Source organism: Phyllobates terribilis, unplaced genomic scaffold (genome assembly GCF_046119375.1).
Source record: "Phyllobates terribilis strain yellow unplaced genomic scaffold, ASM4611937v1 Scaffold_2__4_contigs__length_985480577, whole genome shotgun sequence".
NCBI classification, from domain to species: domain Eukaryota; kingdom Metazoa; phylum Chordata; class Amphibia; order Anura; family Dendrobatidae; genus Phyllobates; species Phyllobates terribilis.
Genome location: NW_027362762.1, coordinates 90,204,196 through 90,228,462, shown reverse-complemented (window position 1 = coordinate 90,228,462; position 24,267 = coordinate 90,204,196). Strand labels below are relative to the sequence as shown.

The window sequence follows — 24,267 nt, the reverse complement described above, 5'->3', positions numbered from 1 at the left end:
TTTCATTCAAATGAAATATATTGATTTTAGTGTACAAAAAAAAATAGACAAGTGCAAACTTCTTCCCATTACAATGAGAAAAAAAAACACTTTTTTTTTTTTTGCTAACACAAGGTCCACAAAAAAAGAAAACAAGAGTGAACAGCCACAAATATATGGTGGGTCAATGTTCTATCCGTCAAAAACAAAGACAGAAGATCTAAGTGAAAAACTATCATCGGAATGATGTCCAAGCATAAAAAATTCCTATTATACACAACTTATCAGCAAAACTGCAGTCGAAGGATATAGCTCTGATTCAACGAGACCGTCGATTTTCTTACTGGTTTTGATGCTGGGGTATGTAGAAGTCAGATGCTCTTGATTTATTAAGAGGCGCATGCTTAATGAATTAAGAGTATACACCAGTGGCATGCCAGAAATCTTACTCCAGTTGGTGACTGGAGTAAGATCCTGTTGACAGGGTGGAACTAATGGTGTCCTGCTGATTGACAGCCGGCTCCCCGCTGCCGAATTGGGGGAAGCCAGCTGTCAATCAATATGACATCAGTAGTCCTGTCCTGTCAACAGGAAGAGAAACCGCTGCTCTGTTGACAGGGAGCAGCTGAATCTCCGGCAGTAGCAGACAATGACCGGTGCGGGGTACAACAGTCAGGTAGTTGCCTCTGCTAGTAACTACATGCCTGTTAGTGTTGGGGCACATTTTTTTTAAAGTCCTCTATTGGTTTAATTCTTCATAGCCAGGCTAAAATCACAATTCTGCTGAATTTCGGCTGCAATGAGAGAGGTTGGACCTGACCTGCCTGTCACACACAGCTAAATAGTTGGAAGCAAAAAAAAAAGGGAGTTTTCTTTTGGTTTAATGTACAGTCAATGTAAAGGAGTAAATAAAATCAGTAGGAGGGGGGGATATTTTAAAATAAAAAATTGAACAACATTCTTTGCCAAGATTCACCTTTTATGAAAAATGACTGAAAATATGAAATATTGCCAGTAAAATATTACCCTTTCTGCTTTAGCGGCAATTCCAGCTTAAATATTGTAGCATCATTCACAACGGCCTTGTATGCCTGAAATGGATGACAGAAAAGAAATAAATAAAAATACAAAGAGACAAAAAAACAAAACAAGAGGAGCTAACAATGGTTCATGGTCTCATTATATTTTTTACGCATTATTTTCTAGTACTCATAGGTGCAAAGGAATTAATGGGGTTGTCAACTATTGGTATTAAAAGGGGCAGCACGGTGACTCAGTGGTTAGCACTGTATGGTGGCTCAGTGGTTAGCACTGCAGCCTTGTAGTGCTGGGGTCCTGGGTTCGAATCCCACCAAGGACAACATCTGCAAGGAGTTTGTATGTTCTCCCCGTGTTTGCGTGGGTTTCCTATGGGTTCTCCGGTTTCCTCCCACACTCCAGAGACATACTTATAGGTAATGTAGATTGTGAGCCCCAATGGGAACAGTGCCCATAATGTCTGTAAAGCTCTGTGGAATTAATGGCGCTATACAAGTTAGTAAAATAAATAAGTAAATAAATAAAAGACCAAAGGATGTGTCATCAATATCATATTGGTTGGGGGGCCAACATCATGGTCCCCCCAATGATCAACTGTGTGCAGTGCTGGGATACAAGGCTCTGTACACTGTAGTGGGCGCTCTCAGGTGCTGCAGGCCAGCTATCTGCTGTACCCGAGAAACAATCACTACACAGTGTACAGAGCTTTGCAGTTCCACCACAATACACTATTCCCGGCCATCACTGGTGCTGATAACAGCTGATCAGTGGAGGTGCTAGGTGTTCGACCACAACATATGTGATAATGATGACTTATCATAAGTGTAGGCCATCAAAATCTCAGTAGTGAAAATCCCTTTTCGGGTGCTTTTATATTGCGTTTAGAGAAAACGCTCAGTGGCCCCGTCGGGGCATAAGTCCGAACCAACCGCAAAACGGGATTCAGACAAATGCGCCGACAGGGCCATAGACTATAATGGTGCCAGCAGAGCGAACGTGCGCTTTGACATGCATGATTTTCTGCTGGAGGCGGAAAATCCGATGTAGTAGACTGCGTAGGTTAAACTTTAGCTTACAGATTGCATCAGCCTTTCCATGTACCTATGCTTGAGAAAACATTTAATCGATTCACTTTAGTATTTTTATATTAAATTATTAATACGATATTAAATGCTATTAATAGTGCAGAGCACATGAAGAAGGCAGGAAGTCTGTGTAGTGAGGATTCCACCAATAGCCACAGAGCAGGAAGTCTGTGTAGTGAGGATTCCACCAATAGCCACAGAGCAGGAAGTGATGTCAGAGAAGGCATAGGCATTTTGAAAACTCAATAACTACCTCAATGAAAAGCAGCAACAGTTGTTGGCTTTGTTGTTATGGACTAAAGTGTGCACCATCAAACATATGGAGACCAGACAAAGAATTTACAGTTCTGATATGTTAATGGACCCTAGTAGGTACAGTTGAAACCAGAAGTTTACAGACACTATATAAAGACACATATTCATGTTTTTCTCAATATCTGACATGAAATCAGAATAAACCTTTCCCGTTTTAGGTCAATTAGGATTACCATCATTTTTAACATTTGCCAAATGCCAGAATAATGAGAGAGAGAGAGAATGTTTTAAGGCATTTTTATTACTTACTGCAAAGTCAAAAGTTTACATACACTAAGATTACTATGCCTTTAAACAATTCTGGACTGCCCATATGATGATGTCATGTGTTTGGAAGCTTCTCTATGTCTCATATTATTCTGGCATCTGGCAAATATTAAAAATTATGGTAATCCTAATTGACCCAAGATGGGAAAGGTTTATTCAGATTTCATGTCAGATATTGAGAAAAACATACATATGTGTCTTATTATATAGTGTATGTAAACTTCTGATTTCAACTGTATATTTGACCAATTATAAAATTGGTCACTTGCTTCACACTCAAAATATGACCATCTATAAATACTATACAAAATGTTTCTGTTGGTTGAAAAATCCACATGAACTACTCTCTTATGGGATAATCCTCCATTCTGGCTGATACTTGTTAAAGGAGTGGTCCACTACTCTGACAACCCCTTCTCAATCACTAGATTTCCCCCATGTAAAATAATAACAGCAATTCTCAATTCCAACACCGTTCCAGGAACGTCGGTCCATTGTCTCGGGGTCCTGCATTCAATCAGCAGCTGCTTCACCCTCACTTCTTTGGAAGAAACTAACAAATGGAAGAAGCAAGCTACTTCTGCTCTCTGACTTCCTCGGGGTGTCAGTTTTGTCCGAAGGAGGTGAGAGTGAAGCAGCCGCTGAATGACTGCAGTGCTCCCATGACATTATGTCACGCGATCTCCGAGATACCAGGAGCTGACATAATTGGAACGGCGCCAGCCAATGAAGTGAGTATTATAGTTATTAATTTACATGGGAAAGATATAGTGATTGTGAAAGGAGTTGCCCGAGTAGTTGACCTACAAAGCAATTTATAAGGTTGCCATTTTTACTGAACACATAGTTGAGTGCCTTATCCATAATTTAAGGATGATGTAGGTCATAGTCTACGACGGTCATTTCTTGTACCCATTTACTCCAATGTGAACTGTACTGCTTGTATGACCACCTATGTAACTTTGGCCTCCCTTTTTTTCTTTTGTTGAGGTTTGTATTCTAAATGTCAATAATGAATTACAATTTAAAATAAAATTACACAGAATCAGAAAATAAAAATGACATTTAAAAAAAACAAAAAAACTTGCCTTGTCCCGAGCTGTGAGAAACCTTGGATCATCTTGAAAAGCTTCTTTAACTAATTTGCTAAATCTATTAAACAACGTCAGTAATTGTTCTACGTATTTCTCTGAATCCTTGTAAAGACACAAGAGGAAAAAAAAAAGGAAATAATGAAAATAATTTACTATTGCATTATTCTGCAGTCACTCATTTATGGTTTGTGGCAACTTCCCTATAATATGGTTCTACAATAAGTCTGTCATTTCATATTTACTATAACCTTGACATCGCGGCAATCAGGATACTTACAGTAGTAATGGTTTCTGCAGCTGCCACCATATCCGCTAATCCAGCGCTCACAATGTGTTCTTCCAAGTCCTTTAACATTGGCTCAATCCCATTAGGAACTTTATCCATCAGCGAAAACATTAAATGTAATTCTAAGAATGAACCAAAGAAAACAACATATATTTCACACTATTATATTCACATAAGACCATCAATAGAGGAACTCCTCCATTGCCAGGTGAGTTTTCATTTTTTTGTGCTACGTTTTCCCCCTGCCATTCTTCCAAAACAACCATAACTATTTTATTTTTCGGCCAACATGGCCGTATGAGGGCTTGTTTATGGACGGGACGAGTTCTAGTTTTGAATTACACCGTTTATTTTACCTTACAATGGACTGAAAAAGCAGGAAAAGAATTTGAAGTGTGATAAAATGGTAAGAAAACAAACAAAAGAAAATCAATAATAATACGTTTCTGCCATAATTTTTTAATTTTTCGTTGTATGGTAAAATATGGTTCTGATGGACCTGTAGGAAGCTTTTTTTTTTAATTAATGTTTTTGCTTAACCACTTCGCGCCAGAGCCTGTTTTTGCCTTCGTGACCGGGCCAATTTTTTCAATTCTGACCACTGTCAGTTTATGAAGTAATTACTCTGGAACGCTTCAACGTATTCCCCTGATTCTGAGATTGTTTTTTCGTGACATATTGTACTTCATGATAGTGGTAAAATTTCTTCGATATAACTTGTGTTTATTTGTAAAAAAATCGAAAATTTGGCGAAAATTTTGAAAATTTTGCAATTTTCAAACTTTGAATTTTCATGCCCTTAAATCAGAGAGATATGTCACACAAAATAGTTAATAAATAACATTTCCCACATGTCTACTTTACATCAGCACAATTTTGGAACCAAAATTTTTTTTGTTAGGGAGCTATAAGGGTTAAAAGTTGACCAGCGATTTCTCATTTTTCCAACAAAATTTACAAAAACATTTTTTTAGGGACCACATCATATTTGAAGTGACTTTGAGAGGTCTTTATGACAGAAAATACCCAAAAGTGACACCATTCTAAAAACTGCACCCCTCAAGGTGCTCAAAACCACATTCAAGAACTTTATTAACCCTTCAGGTGCTTCACAGGAATTTTTGGAATGTGGAAGAAAAAAATTAACATTTAACTTTTTTCACAAAAATGTTACTTTAGACCCAATTTTTTTTATTTTTACAGGGGTAACATGAAAAAATGGACCCCAAATTTTTTTGTGCAATTTCTCTTGAGCGTGCTGATACCCCATATGTGAGGGAAAACCACTGTTTGGGCGCACGGCAGGGTTCGGAAGGGAAGGAGCGCCATTAGACTTTTTGAATGTAAAATTTGTCTGAATAATTAGCAGACGCTATGTTGCGTTTGGAGAGCTCCTGATGTGCCTAAACAGTGGAAACCCCCCACAAGTGACACCATTTTGGAAACTAGACCCCTTAGGGAACTTATCTAGATGTGTGGTGAGCACCTTGAACCCCAAGGTGCTTCACAGAAGTTTATAATATTGAGCTGTAAAAATAAAATTTTCACATTTTTCCCTCAAAAAATGTTTTTCATTCCCTAATTTTGCATTATCATAAGGGTAACAGGATAAATTGCACCATGAAATTTGTTGTGCAATTTCTCCTGAACACGCCGATACCCCATATGTGGAGGCAAATTACTGTTTGGGCACATGGCAGGGTTTGAAAGGGAAGGAGCGCCATTTGACTTTTTGAATGTAAAATTTGTTTGAATAATTAGCGGACGCCATGTCACATTTGGGGAGCCCCTAATGTGCCTAAACAGTGGAAACCCCCCACAAGTGGCACCATTTTGGAAACTAGACCCCTTAGGGAACTTATCTAGATGTGTGGTGAGCACCTTGCACCCCCAGCTGCTTCACAGAAGTTTATAATATTGAGCCGTAAAAATAAAATTTTCACATTTTTCCCATAAAAAATGTTTTTCATTCCCTAATTTTGCATTATCATAAGGGTAATAGGATAAATTGCACCATGAAATTTGTTGTACAATTTCTCCTGAGTACGCCGATACCCCATATGTGGGGGAAAACCACTGCTTTGGTGTACGGCAGGGTTCGGAAGAGAAAGGAGCGCTATGTTGGCTGGGATAGGTTGCAGACACCATGTCACATTTGAAGAGTCGCTGACATGCCAAAACAGCAGAAACCCCCACAAGTGACCCCATTTTGTAAACTACACCTCTCAAGGAATTCATCTAGGGAAGTAGTGAGCATTTTTTAATTTTTAAATTTATACCATTGGGCAGTGAAAAAAGCATAATTATAATTTTACCACAAAAAAATGTTTTACCCTCAGATTTTACATTTTCACACAGGGCAATGGGTAAAAATGGTGCCGAAATGTGTCACACAATTTCTTCTAAAAGTGTCAATACCCAATATGTGGCTGTATCGTACCGCTCAGCCATACGGCGAGATCTGGGGGGGACGGAGTGCTATTTGACAATTGGAGAACAAATTATTGTAGAATAGGCATTTGGATTTGGGAGCACAAAATTTTCTGAATTTCTTTTGGGGGGCAAGGACCATTTTGCTTTTCCAGAGCCTTTCTGCTACCAGTAACTTGGAAGTCCCTTATATTTTTAACAGATGATGGACCTGAGTGGGGACTAGCTTTTTTTGAGGACTGAGTTGAAGCTTTTATTGGGAACATTTTACGTAACATTTATCCGGCGCTCTAGGCTGAGCACTTACATCGGGGTTTCCATCTAAATTTCCAAGTGATGTAATTCAGATGAAACCCCTCCAGGATCCATTCACTGTAATGAGGCAGCAGAGTTACTCTGGACTCCGTCTGGCCTCTGTTTAGTGGTGTCCTTTTTTTCAGAAGTGCACAAAACTGTGGCCAACCGCACTTTTATGCACGCCTAAAACAAATGACACCGTGGGGATCCCAGGCTAGACGGCGTCCACAGTGGCCTATATCTGCCTCATTACAGGAAATCTTCCATCATGGGTTCTGGCTGAATCACATATTTCAGAGATTTACACGGAAACTCTGGTGTAAGTGCTCAGCGCAGAGCGCAGGATAAATGTGAGCAGAGCCTTACTGGGATCTTTGGGAGACATAATAAACAAATCAGTAGCAGGTGAATAATATTTGTTTTATTTATTTTTTATGCCGTTCCTAGGGTGATATAACTGATTAGATTACTTTATTCTTCGGGTCGGTGCGATTACAGAGGCACCAGATTTATATCGGGTTTTTATGACTGACAGCTGTCACACACTAAAATACGCTTTTTTTGCAAAATCTAGTTTTTGCATCACCATATTTTGAGAGCTATAATTTTTCCAGATTTCGGCCGATAGTCATGTGACGGCTTGTTTTTTGCGGGACGAGTTGACATTTTTATTGGAACCATTTTTGGGTACGTGACATTTTTTGATCGCTTTCTATTCCGTTTTTTGGGAGGTAAAGTTAACAAAAACAAACACTTCAGGAATTGTTTTTTGAGTTTTTTTTTATGCCGTTCTGCGTGTGGTAAAAGTGATCAGGCAGCGTTATTCTTCGGGTCAGTACGTTTACAGAGATACTACACTTACTGTATTTTTTTTATGTTTTGGCGCTTTTACACAATAAAACAATTTTATAGAAAAAAAAATATTTTTTTTGCATTGCTTTATTCTGAGAGCTATAACTTTTTTATTTTTCGGCTGATGGAGCTGTATGGCGGCTTTTTTTTGCGGAACAAGATGAAGTTTTCAGTGGTACCATTTTTATTTCTATTCTGCTTTTTGATCGCATTTTTTTCCACTTTTTGTTTGGCGATATGATGAAAAAGCATATTTTTTTGCTCCGTTTTTTATTTATTTTTATTACGGTGTGCACAGAAGGAGTTAATTAGTGTGACAGTTTTATAGCTCGGGTTGTTTCGGATGCGGCGATACCAAATATGTGTACTTTTTTTGGTTTTGTAATAATATGCGGATTTATTGGTTTATTATTTTATTTATTTTGTGATTTTTTTTTTAATAGTTTAAAAACTTTTTTTTTACTTTTTTTACATTTTTACTTAGTCCCTGTATGGGACATAAATTTTTATTTTTCTGATCACTGATCTCATGTAATGTAATAGACATATATTACATTACATGAGATCTTCACTGACTGTTTCAGTCTCCTGTCTGGAATCAGCTACATACAGGCTGAAGCCAGACAGGAAGGACACCATATATGGCAAAGCTGGAGGCGGTCATGTGACCTCCAGCTGCCATAGCAACCCCAGGTCCTCAAACGAAACGGAGGTCTTCGGAGGTAAGTAAGAAGACCCCCTCTCCTCTTGCTGTCGCCTATATGCCGCAATCACTATAGATCGCAGCATGTAGAAGACAGCAAAGGGTTAACATCACTGGGACCTAATCTAATCAGGTCCCGATGATGTACCCTGTCAGAGCTAATGCTCTGCACCGGAATCGCAGTGCTTGCAGGACCCTGGGGGTCCTGAGCACTGCGAGACCACCCACCGTTTTTAAACGTCGGCGCTGCACAGAGCCCGGCAAGCGCCGACGTTTATCTACAGTGGGCGGTCGGGAACCGGTTAAACTTTGTTTGGGTAGCTACAACACTCTGATCACTTATAATTGCTATTTTTAAATGAGGGGTGTTGACCAAAGAACCTGCAATTTTTGCATTTTGAAAAAAAACAATATGTATATAAAACACACACACATCTATAATATAACCGGAAATGACCAAAAACCTCGGCGCTTGTGCACTGTGGCGCTGGATTCAGCACATGAGTACACCGGCGCCATTTTATTGAAGAGTGTCTTCAATAAAATGGCGCCGTAGTGCAGCTGCAGACACCGGCCCCTTCTTCAGCTGGATGTGGGTCCTGTGATGCACATCAAGCTGAAGGGTATTGCAGAACACAAACTTGCTGGGTCCATACACCGCCATACTCGCTGCCAGCCAATTAGAGGAAGGCAGCTGACATCACCGGGCACGTGACTGGGCGCATGGCAGTGACGACATGCACCCCCATCGCTTGGATGCTGAAGTCTGATGCTGAAGTCAGATGCTGGCTTCAAAAAACGAGCTGCAGGGTAGTGGGGGAGAGGTGAGTAGGAGTATTTTTTTTTCTTTATGTATTGAACAGCAGCAGCACAGGCAAGATGGGGGAGCATATGCCAGGCTGGGGGGAGCATATTCCTTTATATCTGCAATCCAGTACGCCCGCTCTCTGCTGCAACCGCCTGCTCTCTGTACGAGTTGTTTTTTTCTAAAACGAAAACCTCGGTATTCAGGTTAAATTTCTGTGTTGGCACTTTGCGATAAATATGTGGGTTTTGGGTTGCAGTTTGGGAACTTGATCTCCAAATGGTTCGCCATCACTGTTGTAGTACATTACTTCAATAAAATGGCGCAGGGGTCAGCGCGTGCACATCCGGCACCATTTTATTGAAGACTATATGCGAATTTGCAGATTGGGTCTTCAAAAATATGTCAGACACTGATGGGAATCATTTAAATGGTTAAATAGTAGCGATCGGAGCTAGCACAGACATACGGTAAAGGGAAAAAGAAATCCAAGTGGTGAAATTTTACTACAGAGATTAATGGATCGGGCTAATTAATTTTATATTTTAATTGATTGTTATTTCCGCATCCGTAAAAGTCCAAATATCCATTTTTAATGAAGGAAAAGTGAGGCATTTCAAATTTTGAAAGCCTTTTATTTTTTTTAGTCCCCTTATGTGACTTGAAATTGCGATCGTCTGATTACTTGAACTATATACAGAAATACCACAGTATTGCAGCATACGGTAAAAATCATTGTCTCCTATGAAGGTCAACCATAGACTGGTTCTCATAGGAGCACAGTCATCAAGTAGAGCCCCCCTAAAATATTGAGCAAGGACCTCAGAGCTTGAGGATATGAAAGCTTGGTGGAAAAGTGGATTGTCTGGTTAGGACCTCATAAAAAACTGGATACTCAAGGCTCAATTGAGGAAAAAGCATCCCGTTGAAGAGATTTTTGAGCTAAGGGATGAGCAGTCTAGGCTGAAGTATGCCATTGAGCTAGGGGGGGGGCTAAAAGACCTTTAGAGAGAAGTAAAGAAAGGATCGAAAAGAATTGGGAATGCCAATATGCCCAAGATCATCTGCGATTCAGGTAAATAGGGTCAGACATTTCCCTGTAGGGTCCTAGGCCATTTCATCTAAATACAAGATGAAGGGTTTACCTTTTAAAGTGGGGAGGATAGAAAACGACTTCTTGTGGTCCAGGAATTAAGTCAAAATGTTGTGCCAACTAGAAATAAAACCATCATTGCCCTGGCTGCCAGTCATGGAGACTCGAGAAGCCTTGTAAAGAAAAAACACCAAGTGGCCAACAAATGAGAGAAGAGGAAAAAAGTCCTGCGCGTGTCCTGTCTATGGAATAGCTAACTAGATAGAGCTGGTCCAACAGCAGCAAAAAAAACAAAAGCGAAGCAACACAGTACATCTCCACTGAGAAGGTGTCTGCTTACTTATCCAGCGGGTCACTGAGGTGCGTCGCCACGGATAGCGGAAAGGTAGAAGCCTCAATGGGCTACTGAGGAACCAATTCCTCCAAAGAGGGAAGAGGTCCTTCAAACTTAGGAGTGGGACGCAACTAATGCGATGTTCTCATCCTCAGGGAGAGCTTGTGACAATCTATTTAACATGTAGAAAGCACACGAGGTAATCTACATATCTAGTGAGCCACTGCGAGATGTGATGGATAAGGGTAAAGTGGTGGTTGTAGTGGACCACTTAGGAACCAATGCCTTGGGATGCTCCTGGTCCTGCCGTAAACAGGACATCGAATTTGCTATGATGAGGAAAAAAACACCACTGCTGTCATTATTGACCGTTCATGTTAACCGTGAGTCCACCTCACCAGCCAGGGCAGTGTCCTTCACCACCTGCATGACAGATCAGCTCGTTATTCACTGAATAACGGCGATCACAAAAAAAAAAAAAAAAAAGTACCCTCTGTTACAATGACTTCGCTCTCCTCTGACATGATATACATGTCTATTTCTCTTGCGGAAACGCATGCGGATTTTCTCCATAGACTTGCATTAGATGAGAAAAACCGAATGCGTGTTTTGTGTGCGTTTCCGCAGCGGAAACGCACACAAAAACGCTACATGATGATCAATAAAGTTTGTTTAAAAAAAACCTATTCTCTAATTTCAACACGAAGACATGAAAAATGCATGCATAAAAACTGCACGCGGCAAAACCGCAAGTAACCTAATTTGCATATTAGGTGCGGAAATGGTGCAGAAATTTTGCAGTGTCAAAACCGCAGCAAATCCGCACCGTGCGCACATACCCTTACACTGGTTAAAATGATACCTTTGTTGATGAAATCCGTCCTGTGGTTCTTGTGTAATCTTTACTTTCAGTTTGGAGATAATGATATGCCCGTGCTTTGGGGAGGCCTGTGGGGGGCGCTCTGCTTACATATTCATCTGTATGCTCTTATGACAGCTCACTGTGCCTTCACTGACCTGCCTCCTATTTTACATAATGCATAGTAGTGCGGGGCTAGGTAAAATAGGAGGCAGGTCAGTGAAGGCACAGTGAGCTCTCATAAGAGCATACAGTTGAATATGTAAGCAGAGCACCAGATAGAGCGCCCCCCACAGGCCGCCCCGAAGCACAGCATATCATTATCTTCAAACAAAGTAAAGATTACACAAGAACCCCAGGACGGTCATAGCTCTCTGATTTAAGGGCATAAGAATTCAGAGTTTGAAAATTGCAAAATGGTCGCCAAATTTCTATTTTTTTCACAAATAAACGCAAGTCCTATCGAAGAAATTTTACCACTATCATGAAGTACAATATGTCATGAAAAAATATTCTCAGAATCAGTGGGATCCGGATCCATTGAAGTGTTTCAGAGTTATTACTTCATAAAGTGACACTGATTAGAATAGTAAAATTTGGCTTGGTCATTAAGGTCAAAATTGGCTTGGTCACTAAGGGGTTAATAGTCCCCTTACTGGACTTGTAACTGTGATCATCCGATTGCTTGTGCTATACATACCAGGGCTTTAGCACTGCTATGTATAAGGCTACGTGCCCACGATGCAGAAATGAAGCAGAAAATTTCTGCAGCATTTCTGCATCTCCCTGGCAGAAAAAACGCATGCAGATTGTGCATGCGTTTTTCCTGCAGAATACATGCGGATCCACATGCGTTTCCGCATGCAGATTGACAAGCGCTTTCCAGGCGATTTTAGCATCACTTGGAAAGTGCTTGACAACTAGGTCACACTATATAAATCCATGCAAATGGCATGGATTTATACAGTGTGAACCGTAAAAATTAAAACAAATAAAGCTATACTTACCCCCGAGGCCCCGGCGTGGCTGCAGCGCTCGTTACTGTCTGGTTCCCGGCTGCCGGCATATCACGAGACAGAGCGGTGAAGGGCCTGCGGTCACATGACTCTGACGTCACCGCAGGTCCTCAAGCGATGCCGGCATTCAGAGAGAAGCCTTCGGAAAGGCGAGTATAAACTTTATTTGTTATTTTATTCTTTTTTTACAGGTACAATGGTACCCAGGTCTGGATGAGAGTCTCCTCTCCTCCAGAACTGGGTACCATCCGCACATAGAGACGCATAGAAGCCGCTTGTAGAAATGTACAGTCGCGGTTTCTGTGCGTCTCAATGCAAGTCAATGGCGGGAGCAGCATGTGAATAGAACATGCGGAATCCCCTTGGGGACCATGGGGTGCGGATTACCTAGCGTTTCACAAGCGTTTCCGCTGTGGAAATTAAGCAGCATAAACGCTTGAAAAACGCTACGTGGGCACCCAGCCTAACAAAAATCAAAATCTCCTATGAACGCCGGCCACAGGCATGGGGGTCATCAGAAGACCTCCAGCTTCATGGCAACCCATCGGCGCCCCGCAATCACGTCACAGGCGCATCGATAGGAGAGTGGAATGACGCAAGCCCCTGGATGGGCGTGTTACATGCCGCTGTCGGAGATTTACAGTGGGATTTAACCCGTTACAGCAGCAGACGGAGCTTCACTCATAGCTGTTAGAGGCACTTGATGGCTGATTAAAAACTAACCCTGCCTGCATCTTTCCCCGCACATAACAGCAGATTTAAAGTCTAATTTATGGGTTCGTTTTTTCTTTGGTCGCCATTGTGGGTGTGCTTTTGCTTCTATACATTTGTGGATGATTTATCAACTGCGACTTTTAAAAATGTGATCTCCTTTTCTGACCAAATGAAGTCATTTTTTTTTTTTTTTTTTCTACGTCTGGAATTTTGGCACAAATTGGGCAAGATTTTACCAGATTATATGACTTTTTACTGTAAAGGGGGCAAAAAAAAAAAAAAAGTTATAAACAAAATTCATGAACTATGAAGAAGTTGTAGGAAGGAATACCACAAGACAACATAGAAGTGGCTATTAAAAAAATAAATCTAATTTTGTAGTTCCACTTACTTTCTGTTTCATTGCGCTTGATCATTCCTTGGCACTCGGCTAAAATAGTCTCTTTGAAGGACGTTACAAGGGCGTTCACACAACACTCCATCAGCTGGAAGGTCAAACATGAAAGTCACTTTTCTGAATGAGGAAATTGTCACAGTATTTTGCATTAGAGGATTACAAGAGAATACATTATTCATGTAAACTGATACATTAAAATTCCATTAATTAAAGAAGCACTCCTCCCATAAAAGTTTTTATCCTCTTAATATATTGCAGTCATCATATTATATAGCACTGTATACATACAATTGCTCATTTCGTCTTTCTACCCAGATAATTCTTCTCTTTTGTCTGCTCTGTGTAGAAACAGGAAGTCTCTTGTCCCTGCATTTATCATTCCCCTCTTCAACTGACCCATCCCAGAGACTTTTGCAGTGACTGATGACTCGTGTAGGGAAAGAAACTTCCTGTTTCTACATAGCGCTTAGAAGGATTCAGCTAGTCAGTTTTTGATGCCATGGATCTAATGGAAGAGAGAAAAAGTTACTGTGTAGAAAGGCAAAATGAGCAATTGTATGTACACAGTGCTATATAAATATGATCACTGCAATATATAAAGAGGATAAATACTTGATGTGAGTGCTTCTTTGAGCAGGGCGATCAAAGATATCAGATTATATGCAAAACATTCATCCCTCCAAACTTTAGTGAGATAAAACATTTCCCTGCCTGTTTTTAAGCAATGTTTTACATCAAAGAAGTGATCCTGTGCTGTCCTGTCTGTATACTCTTTTGCTTCCTCCCTGCCCAGGAGCTGTGGTATGATCAGACCATGTTCCTGTACGGTCAGACACAGCCATTACACAGTACACAGCAGGGGCACATTTATAAGATTATCTCAGCACAGGGACATTTTATTTAAACACATCCTATTGTGGAACTTATTAATATTCCAAGATCTACTGATTAAAATGTTTCGTTTTTGGGAAAACCCCTTTAAGGCCAAGTTCTCAAGATGAGTATTTGGTCACATTTGTAGGATTATCTCAGCACAGGAACTTTTTTTATTTTTTTTTTTTATTTAAATGCATCCAATAGTGGAGCTTATTATTATTCCAAGATCTATTAAAATTAAAGGGGTTTTTCCCACAAAGTATCTCAGTAACGGAGCAGTGGACTGGCCATGTACATGTAAAACCATTGCTGGACTTGTCTTTTGAAAGAGCTACATGCGCATCTACATAGTTTAGGGTGTGAAATCCATCTGACCAATTCCCTTTAAGGTTGGTCATAGAGTGCCAGGCTGGCATATACAACTCTTCCTGGTCTATCTAAATATTTAAAGTGCGACTCAGCTGGACCAACGCTGCTTATTTCTTATATGTGCGAGTACTCACCGCCTGCACAGAATTGCATTCCCGCCTGGTTTCTAAGTACCGCACTGCTCGTTTCTCTTCTTCTCTAAGTTTAGCATCTGCCTGTTCACAGAGAAACAATTGTAAGAAAACTGCAGTTTCTGCTAGATCGCACATATATGGATTTTTATTTTATTAGTGGCATCTTACATATTTCATATAGTTCTGTACACCATTTTGCTGAAGGTAAGAAGGGGCTTGGGTCCGGTAAAACCTCTCTGTTGAATCTAGGTAGGCTTTTTCAAAATTATCTCTATAGATCTGGAGTTTGTCTTCAGGATTTGAGCAGAGGTTAACTGCAAAGTAACACGTGACAAAGACAACAAATTAAGCTTGAAGTGAAAGAGGAAACAACAATCACTCATCACAATTTCTAGGTTCCCTCCAAATTTAGGGAATTTATATACATACTGTACACACAAATTTGCAAGCAGATTTTTTTCTTTATCGCTTCATTGGGGGACACAGGACCATGGGTGTATGCTGCTGTCGCTAGGAGGTTGACACTATGCAAAAAAAGAAATAGCTCCTCCTCTGCAGTATACACCCGTCTACAGGCATTAAGCTCATCAGTTTTAGCGGTCTGTAGGAGGTAGACCTGGATCCTATCAGATCCAACCTTGTTGTGTTTTATTAATCTTTCTACTTTCTTTTTCAGATACAGCTCTTCAGGGTTAACAGGGAACACTGCGTCCCCTGTTACCCCCATTACACAAGCGACAGAGAGCAGTGTGCATTCTCTACATTGCCCACTCTCGGACCCGCTGGGCAGGACTTATCCCCTGTTACCTCTCGGTGTCTCAGGGTGATTCCCGGTGGCCAGTCCTTGCCTGCTCCCCACCCCCAGCCCCCTCCTCAGAGCGGCCTGGGAGGGAGACGGCGGTCCCTGCGGGTGACCTTCCCCCAGATTCTGGGGTCGACACCGTCTCCTGCACTGTCCAGTACCGGACAGTGCGGGAAGGAGGAAGAGCCAGGATCCCCCCCTATCCACGGAGGACCTCCTGGGACCATCCTCAAAAGGAAGAAGAGGAGGTGTCGGGGCCTTAATGAAGGTACAATCCCTCCCCCTCCTGCTGCATCAGCAGGCCCCTCAGAGCCCTGACATGGCTTCGCTTACAAGCGTATATGCCCAAGGGGGCTGTAGATTCCTCAGTGCTCCCTGCCACATGCCTGCTGCAGCCTCCACTTCCATCACCTTCACATCAGCGGCGAGCGCTTACTTACAGCGCTATCCAAGCCACGCCACTCTCCTCTTTCTTCGCGTCCCCCGCAGCATGGCGTCCCCGGCAGCCCCCCATCTTCTTCTTGCCCACTATGCGCGGCAAAACTGCCCGCGTCTTTTCTTTTCCCCCTCGTGGGGGCGTCTCGGAGGGTTCGTCTTACCCCCCCATCCAACAATCGGCCCATCATTGGTGAGGATCATAGTGTTGCGTTCGCCATGCCCACCAGCCCTTCCGTGGTCCTATCAGTGGTGGGGCCTTTAGCCCGCCCCCTCCTTCCTACCGCATATCAGAGCCTCGGCGCCCCTTGTCACTCAGGGCAGTGCGCTCTGCCTCGGCTCCGCCCTCCTACGCTGTCATGCCCCTGCTCCGGAGGCATCACTCTCCCTAGCATCGCTGTTTTCTGATAACAGCTCGCCACGGTCTCCGCTCCAGATCTTGGACGGGGGACACAGGACAGGGGTCTCAGGACGGCGGCTACATCCAGGACCGGGTAGGCTGTGCCCCGCACCCACACACACCTTTCCTACCCTCAGGCTTCCACCTCTACAGTATCCCTGTCAGGCACATATGCCCAGACCCAGGGAGCTCTCTGCCCATCCCTGCCACACAGTCACATACTACGCCTGTGCACTTTGCAGAACTAAGTGGCCCACAGGTCGGACAACGGCTTTCTGCTCGTCCTGCAAACCTCCCACCATGTTGGCACCCCAAGAACCCCCCGCCGCACGGGAGAAAGGAACTCCCTCTCCTCCAGAGTGGGCTGTTATGTCCCAATCTGTCTCTGACCTCACCAAAGTATCCCAATCTCTGGTTCAGGTCCTAGAACGCTTGCCTATGTTATCCATGGCCACCAGTGCTCCGAACGTTCCCATGGATGATTCGCAGGCACCCCTGCCCCCTCCTCACAAGGGCAGACAGAGTACGTTCTCAGAAACAAACTCACGCAAGCTCCTCGTCCAGCTCTCCTGTACCATCGACATCCTCCAAGATGCCCCCTGCATCTCACACCTCTTCCCCAGAGGTTGCCCTGGGATCTGACTCTGCGTCAGATTCTGATTCTGGATCCGACATGGACCAATATTCCAAAATCCAGGACATGGTTGACAGCCTTATTTCGGCCGTCAACCAGACTCTGCACGTTAAGGAGGACTAGGCCCCGTCTCAGGACCACCCCGTCTCTTTCAAGAAAATTAAACGCCTAGCACGCACCTTTTCTAACCATGCAGAATTAGACAGTGCCTTTCAAAAACAGCAGGAGCATCCAGAAAAGCGTTTCTCAGGAAAGAAACAGCTAGACATGCTATATCCGTTTAACCATGACCTTGTCGCCAAATGATCGGAGTCCCCAACTGTGGATCCTCCTGTCTCTCGGCCAAGACGGTCCTGTCTCTCCCAGACGGCTCCCCCCTCAAGGAGTAAGAATACAAGGAGAGAACAACGGAAAGGACACCATTGTAGGCATTTACTACAGGCCACCTGGGCAAGCTGAAGATATGGATGAACTCTTTATGTATCAAATGACCAAGTTCTCCAAAAAATATGACGTAGTGGTCATGGGAGATTTCAACTATCCAGACATTTGTTGGGAATCTCTCAAGTAAAACTAACAGGTCAAGCAAATTCTTATCGTCTCTTGCTGACAACTTTATCTTTCAAAAGGTAGGGGAGAAAACAAGGGGGATCTGCTACTTTGGATCTAATCCTTATAAACATGGATGAAATGGTTGAGGAGGTAAAAGTGGCTGGGACCCTAAGAGGCAGCGATCATGCTATTATAGAATTTTGGATAACTAGAGGAGGAAGACATGTGAAGACTCAAACTTCAAGGTTAGATTTTAGAAAGGCAGATTTTAAGAGACTCAGAAAGAGAATAGGAGGGATCCAATGGCTGGATGTCCTTAAGGACAAAAATGTCCAGGAAGGATGGAAAATTTTTAAAAATGAGATTCTCAAAGCGCAATCGTTAACAATCCCAAAAAGTAGGAAGAATGGGAAACATTTAAGGAAACCAGGATGGATGAACATAGAACTTAAACACATGCAAAATAGAAAGAAATGTTTATCAAATGGAAAGAGGGAGGCATATCTAAAGAAGATTATAATGCAGTCTGCAGATCCTGAAGGGCACGTATCAGGTTAGCTAAAGCTGATAATGAATTAAGGCTTGCAAGAGATGTCAAAAGCAATAAAAAAGGATTTTGGGGATATGTCAAAAGTAAAAGAAAAGTCAAAGATGCTATAGGATTTTTACAGGATGAAAATGGTGAAATGGTAAGAAAGGATGTTGAGAAGGCCGAACTTTTTAATTCCTATTTTGCATCTGTTTTCTCTCAGAAAGTAAATGTAACATCAACTGATCTTCACTGTCCTATTAAAGGAATAGAAGAATCCAAGTTATCTGTAAACAGAGAGATTGTGAGGGAATATTTAGCTAACATAAATGAGTTCAAGTCTCCAGGTCCAGATGAATTACACTGCAGAGTACTGAAGGAGATCGTAGAAGAAATTTTAGAACCACTCTCCATAATCTTTGAAAATTCTTGGAGAACAGGAGAAGTTCCAGAAGACTGGAGAGCGACCAGAATGGGGACCGGTCTGCAAACCATGTCCTATGAGGAACGGTTACAGGATTTGGGAATGTTTAGCTTGCAAAAAAGAAGACTGAGAGGAGACTTAATAGCCGTCTACTAATATCTCAAGGGCTGTCACATTGAAGAAGGATCATCTTTATTCTCATTTGCACAAGGAAAGACTAGAAGCAATGGGATGAAACTGAATGAGAGGAGACACAGATTAGATATTAGAAAAAACTTTTTGACAGTTAGGGTGATTAATGAGTGGAACAGGCTGCCACGAGAGGTGGTGAGTTCCCCTTCAATGGACGTTTTCAAACAGAGGCTGGACAGACATCTGTCTGGGATGATTTAGTAAATCCTGCTTTGAGCAGGGGGTTGGACCAGATGACCCAGGAGGTCCCCTCCAACTCTACCATTCTATGATTCTATGACACTACGGATAGACAGGTGGAGGCTTTGGCTAAGTCAGCCTTCGAGGCTGCTGACGCCTCCCTTTGTCCTTCCTTTGCATCAACATCAGTATCCGCGTGGGCCAAGCAGCTTAGACAGGGCATCTTAACGGCGGCGTCCCCAGACGATCTGGCTGATCTAGCGGATCAGATCGCCCATGCAGGGAAATATCTGCTCACGGCATCCCTCGACGCCGCTGCCTGCTCAGCCCGCGTCTCTAGCAATATTATTGCGATACGTAGAATTCTTTGGCTGAAGGCTTGGAACGCCGACCCGGCCTCCAAAAAATCTCTAACTAATCTCCCGTTTCAAGGCTCCAGACTGTTTGGATCCAAGTTAGACCAAATCATTTCGGATGCCACAGGGGGCAAGAGCACCTCCCTTCCCCAGCCCAGGCCCAAACGTCCCTTTCCTAGGAGACGTTCCCTTCAGTTCCGGTCCTTTCGTCAGTTGACCCAACCGGGCTACTCCTCTCAACAGGACCGTACCACAACGCAGAGGGCCAGACGTAAGCCATCCTTTAGGCCCACCCCCAACTGGCACGCAAAGGGTCGCTTCACCAAGCCCTCGGGATCCAGATCACGATCCAATAGATTTTCTACAGCACGAGTCACCCCCACCTGGGTCCTCTCCCAGGGTGGGCGGCCGTCTACTTCTGTTCCAAGACGCTTGGGTCTCGGCGATAGAAGACTCATGGGTCAAGGAGATTGTGACCTCCGGCTACAAAATCGAATTCAACACCAAGCCAGGAGCACAATTTCTCAGATCCCGCCCCCAGAAACCACCATCTCTTCTTCCAGGCTTCCTTCAAGCCACTGCCTCCCTTTGGCACCCGTCCCCTTTCAGGAAAGGTTTTCCGTTTTTTACTCCAATCTTTTCGTTATTCCAAAAAAGGACGGCTCACTGCGTCCGATCCTGGACCTCTAACAGCTAAACCGACAAGTACGCATCCGTCACTTCTGAATGGAGTCCCTCAGGTCGGTAATCGCCTCGATGGAAACCGAGGAATATTTATGTTCAGAGGGCATTCAGGACGCGTATCTCCACATCCCGATCTGTCAGTCAATCACATCAGAAGTTCCTTCGTTTTGCCTTCCAGAACGCACATTACCAATTCACTTCCCTCCCCTTCGGGCTTGCCTCCGCCCCAAGGGTTTTCACGAAGGTAATGGCGACGGTCATGGCCATTCTAAGAGCCAAAGGGATTGTAGTTATCCCCTACCTCGACAACCTGTTGATCAAAGGCTCCACGTTCAAGGACTGTCTCTCCAGCCTCCAGATCACCTTAAACACGCTCTCTCGGTTAGGCTGGCTGATTAACACAGACAAATCCTCCTTGGTCCCATCTCAACGGGTGACTTTTCTGGGAATGCAGTTCGACAACCCTTGCCCGGGTCCTTCTTCCAAGAGAAAAGATAAACTCTCTCCACCTGGGGATCCACCTTCTCTCCAACCAAAGTCCACACTCTCTTCGGCTATGCATGAGTGTCCTGGGGAAGATGGTGGCTGCTATGGAAGCAGTACCGTTTGCCCAATTCCATACCCGGCCTCTCCAACTAGCCCTTCTGTCAGCATGGGACAAGAACCCATAGTCTCTGGATCGACGTATCACATTACCTCTTCAGGTGAGAAGGTCATTGAAATGGTGGACTCGCCTCTCTTCTTTCAGACCCGGAAGATCGCTCCTACCGCTTCGCTGGCAGCTGGTCACGACCGATGCCAGCCTCATCGGTTGGGGGGCAGCCTTTCTCCACCACACGGTACAGGGCCGGTGGACTCCCCACGAGGTCTCCCTACAGATCAATATCTCGGAGATCAGGGCAATTTACCTGGCGTTACGTCACTGGCAGGATCTTCTAGCAGGGATCCCAGTCCGCGTACAATAGGACAACGCCACGGCTGTGGCGTACTTAAACCATCAAGGAGGAACACGCAGCAAGTCCGTCTTCAAAGAAGTGGAAAGAGTTCTTGTTTGGGCCGAAAAGACGGTTCCGGCAATTTCAGCAGTCCACATTCCGGGGGTCGACAATTGGGCGGCCGACTTCCTCAGTTAGCAGGGCCTTGCCTCAGGAGAATGGTCTCTCCATCCCGAGGTGTTTCAGCAGATTTGCTTACGGTGGGGCACGCCGGACGTCGACCTCATGGCGTCTTGGTTAAACCACAAAGTACCATCCTTTGTAGTCCGGTCCCGCGATCCTCTAGCGATCGCTCAAGACGTGTTAGTAATTCCATGGTCTCAGTTCCAGCTGCCCTATATATTTCCCCCTCTACCACTGATCCCTCGAGTCGTCAAGAAGATCAAGACAGAGGGAGTACCGATAATCCTAATAGCACCAGACTGGCCCAGACGGGTCTGGTACGCAGAGCTAGTAAACCTGCTCGTCGACTCACCCTGGAGACTACCAGACCGTCCAGATCTCCTCTCTCAGGGGCCTATCCTTCATCAGAGTTCTCGTTCTCTGAATTTAATGGCATGGCCGTTGAGGCCGCAGTGTTAAGGAAGGCGGGTTTTGCTGACAATGTCATTCAGACCTTAATTATTGCCAGAAAACCCGCAACCTCGCACATATATCACAGAACCTGGAGAGCCTTCTTTCGTCACTGTGAGGGAGATCTGCTAGCTCCCATGTCTTTTTGATAACCGGTCATCCTGGCCTTTCTTCAGTCTGGCCTAGAGGCAGGTCTCTCCTTGAGCATCCTCAAAGGTCAAGTGTCAGCCTTGTCCATCCTCTTCCAACGTAACTTGGTTGCCCGGCCTCAGGTCAAGAGTTTCCTAAAGGGGGTGGCGCACCAGTGGATCCATGGGACCTTAATATGGTCCTAACCGTCCTCCAACAGCCTCCGTTCGAACCCATTCAAGACATCTCAGCCTCTCTTCTCTCCTGGAAGGTGGCTTTTCTAGTGGCTGTTACCATCTCATGTCAGTCGCCCTTTCTGGTCTTTCACCAAGACAAAGTAGTGCTCAGGCCGGGCCCTTCCTTTTTGCCGAAGGTAGTTTCCTCCTTCCACATCAATGAGGACATTGTTTTGCCTTCTTTCTGCCCAGCTCAGCGGCATCCATTGGAAAAATCTCTGCATAAACTGGATCTGGTCAGAGCTCTATGAGTGTACCTTTCTAGTACCGCTTCCTTTCGGCGTTCGGACGCCCTCTGTCATTCCTGAGGGGCGTCGCAAGGGTCTTCCTGCTTCCAAGTCAACCATCGCCCGTTGGATACGTTCATCCATTTTGGAGGCATATCGTGTCTCAGACAAACCTCCCCCTCCGGGGGTAAGGGCTCACTCCACCCGGGCGGTGGGGGCCTCTTGGGCGGTTCGCCATCAGACTTCGGCTTCACAAATCTGTAAGGCCGAAACCTGGTCTTCTCTGCATACCTTTTCAAGGTTTTACAAGGTCCACACTTACTCCTCGGCTGATGCCAGTCTTGGACAGAAGGTTCTGCAGGCTGCAGTTTCCTGCAGTCCGACTTAGTTTGTGGCCATCTTGGTTCTCCCACCCTAGGGACGGCTTTAGGACCTGTGTCCCCCAATGAAGCGATAAAGAAAGAGGGATTTTTGGTACTCACTGTAAAATCTCTTTCTTGGAGCCTTCATTGGGAGACACAGCACCCTCCCCGAGTTTGTTCATATGTTCCTCCAGTTGGCCCCGTTGGGCATCCAGTTTGTTTTTCTCTGAGGTGCCCCATTGGGCATTGTATATTTGTTTACGTTATGGTTTCTCCTACTGCTTTACTCACTAACTGATGAGCTTAATGCCTGTAGGCGGGTGTATACTGCAGAAGAGGAGCTATTTTTGCCTAGTGTCAACCTCCTAGAGACAACAGCATACACCCTTGGTCCTGTGTACCCCAATGAAGGCTCCAAGAAAGATTTTATGGTACCAAAAATACCTCTTTTTTAAATACTGCAGAGTAAGAAAGCGGTGAATGAACAAGTAAATCTAAAAATCACATCAATATATGGTGACTGCCCGCTGCCTTCAGAATGACATCAAAGCATCAATTCTTCTAGTTACACTTATATAACCCCAAACATATAGTCAATATCATTAAACGTGAGCCGAGCCTTACTGCGATCTTTGGGAGGAAGAATGAACAGATCAATAGTAGTTCAAGAATTGATTTTTTATGCCGTTCCTCATGCGGTATAAGTAATTAGTTGACTTTATTATACCAGATTTTTATCATTTTTTTTTTATGTTTGGCTGTGATCACACTAAAAAAAAACTTTTTTTCTGTCGACAGTCAGGTGGCTTGTTTTTTTTGTGGGATGAGTTGACTTTTTTATTGGTACCATTTATTGGCACATAACATTTTTTGATCACTTTATATTCTGATTTTTTGGAGGCAGAATGAACAAAAACAAGCTATTCAGGAATTGTTTTTTTTTTATGCCAGTCACCGTTTGGTAAAAGTGATAATAGAAAAAAAATCAATTGTTTTTGCATCGCTTTATTCTGAGAGCTATACGTTTTTCATTTATCCGCTGAAGAAACTGTGCGGCGGCTTGTTCTTCGCGGGACAAAACGTTTTCAGCTATAGAAATTTTTATTTACATTCATTTTTTTTAATCGTGTTTTATTCCACCAGATGGTATGATATAAAAGCACAGTTTTTTTTGCCAAGATTTTGATGTATTATTTTTACGGCATACACTGAAGGGGTTAACTAGTGCGACAATTTTATAGATCATGTTGTGCTGCAAGCTGCGATACTTTATTTTTGGTTTTATAAAAATACGCTTATTTCTTGGTATAATATTTTAATAAACCAATCAGGTCCCAATGATGTTGCCGGTCAGAACTAGCGTTCTGAAACGGAATCCCGGCACTTGCAGGACTCCGGAGGTCCGGAACTCTGCAAGACCACCAACTGTAGAGAAACGTCAGCGCTGCACAAAGCCCAACCAAGCACTGAAGTCTATTTACTGTCGGCGGTCGTGAAGGGTAACTTTGTAAAATATGTCTAAGCACTCACAGGAAGTTAGTTGCTACCCACCTGCCTGTTGTGCCCGGCGCCATTCTTTGCGGGCACAGACTGATCCTGCCAGCGATTCTGCTG

At 43.6% G+C, this 24,267-nt stretch overlaps 1 protein-coding gene across 1 annotated transcript in view; it reads right to left on the bottom strand.

The window, feature by feature from the left end:
• Window positions 1-24,267, bottom strand: part of CUL5 (cullin 5) — a 55,319-nt gene that overhangs the window by 15,938 nt on the left and 15,114 nt on the right. Inside the window, exons 6-11 of the mRNA XM_073662202.1 lie at window positions 15,112-15,257; window positions 14,944-15,024; window positions 13,559-13,652; window positions 4,056-4,186; window positions 3,773-3,880; window positions 1,006-1,070 (exon numbers count right to left, since the gene is read on the bottom strand). Of these exons, the coding sequence (XP_073518303.1) occupies window positions 1,006-1,070; window positions 3,773-3,880; window positions 4,056-4,186; window positions 13,559-13,652; window positions 14,944-15,024; window positions 15,112-15,257 (625 nt within the window). The remainder of the gene's footprint in view (window positions 1-1,005; window positions 1,071-3,772; window positions 3,881-4,055; window positions 4,187-13,558; window positions 13,653-14,943; window positions 15,025-15,111; window positions 15,258-24,267) is intronic.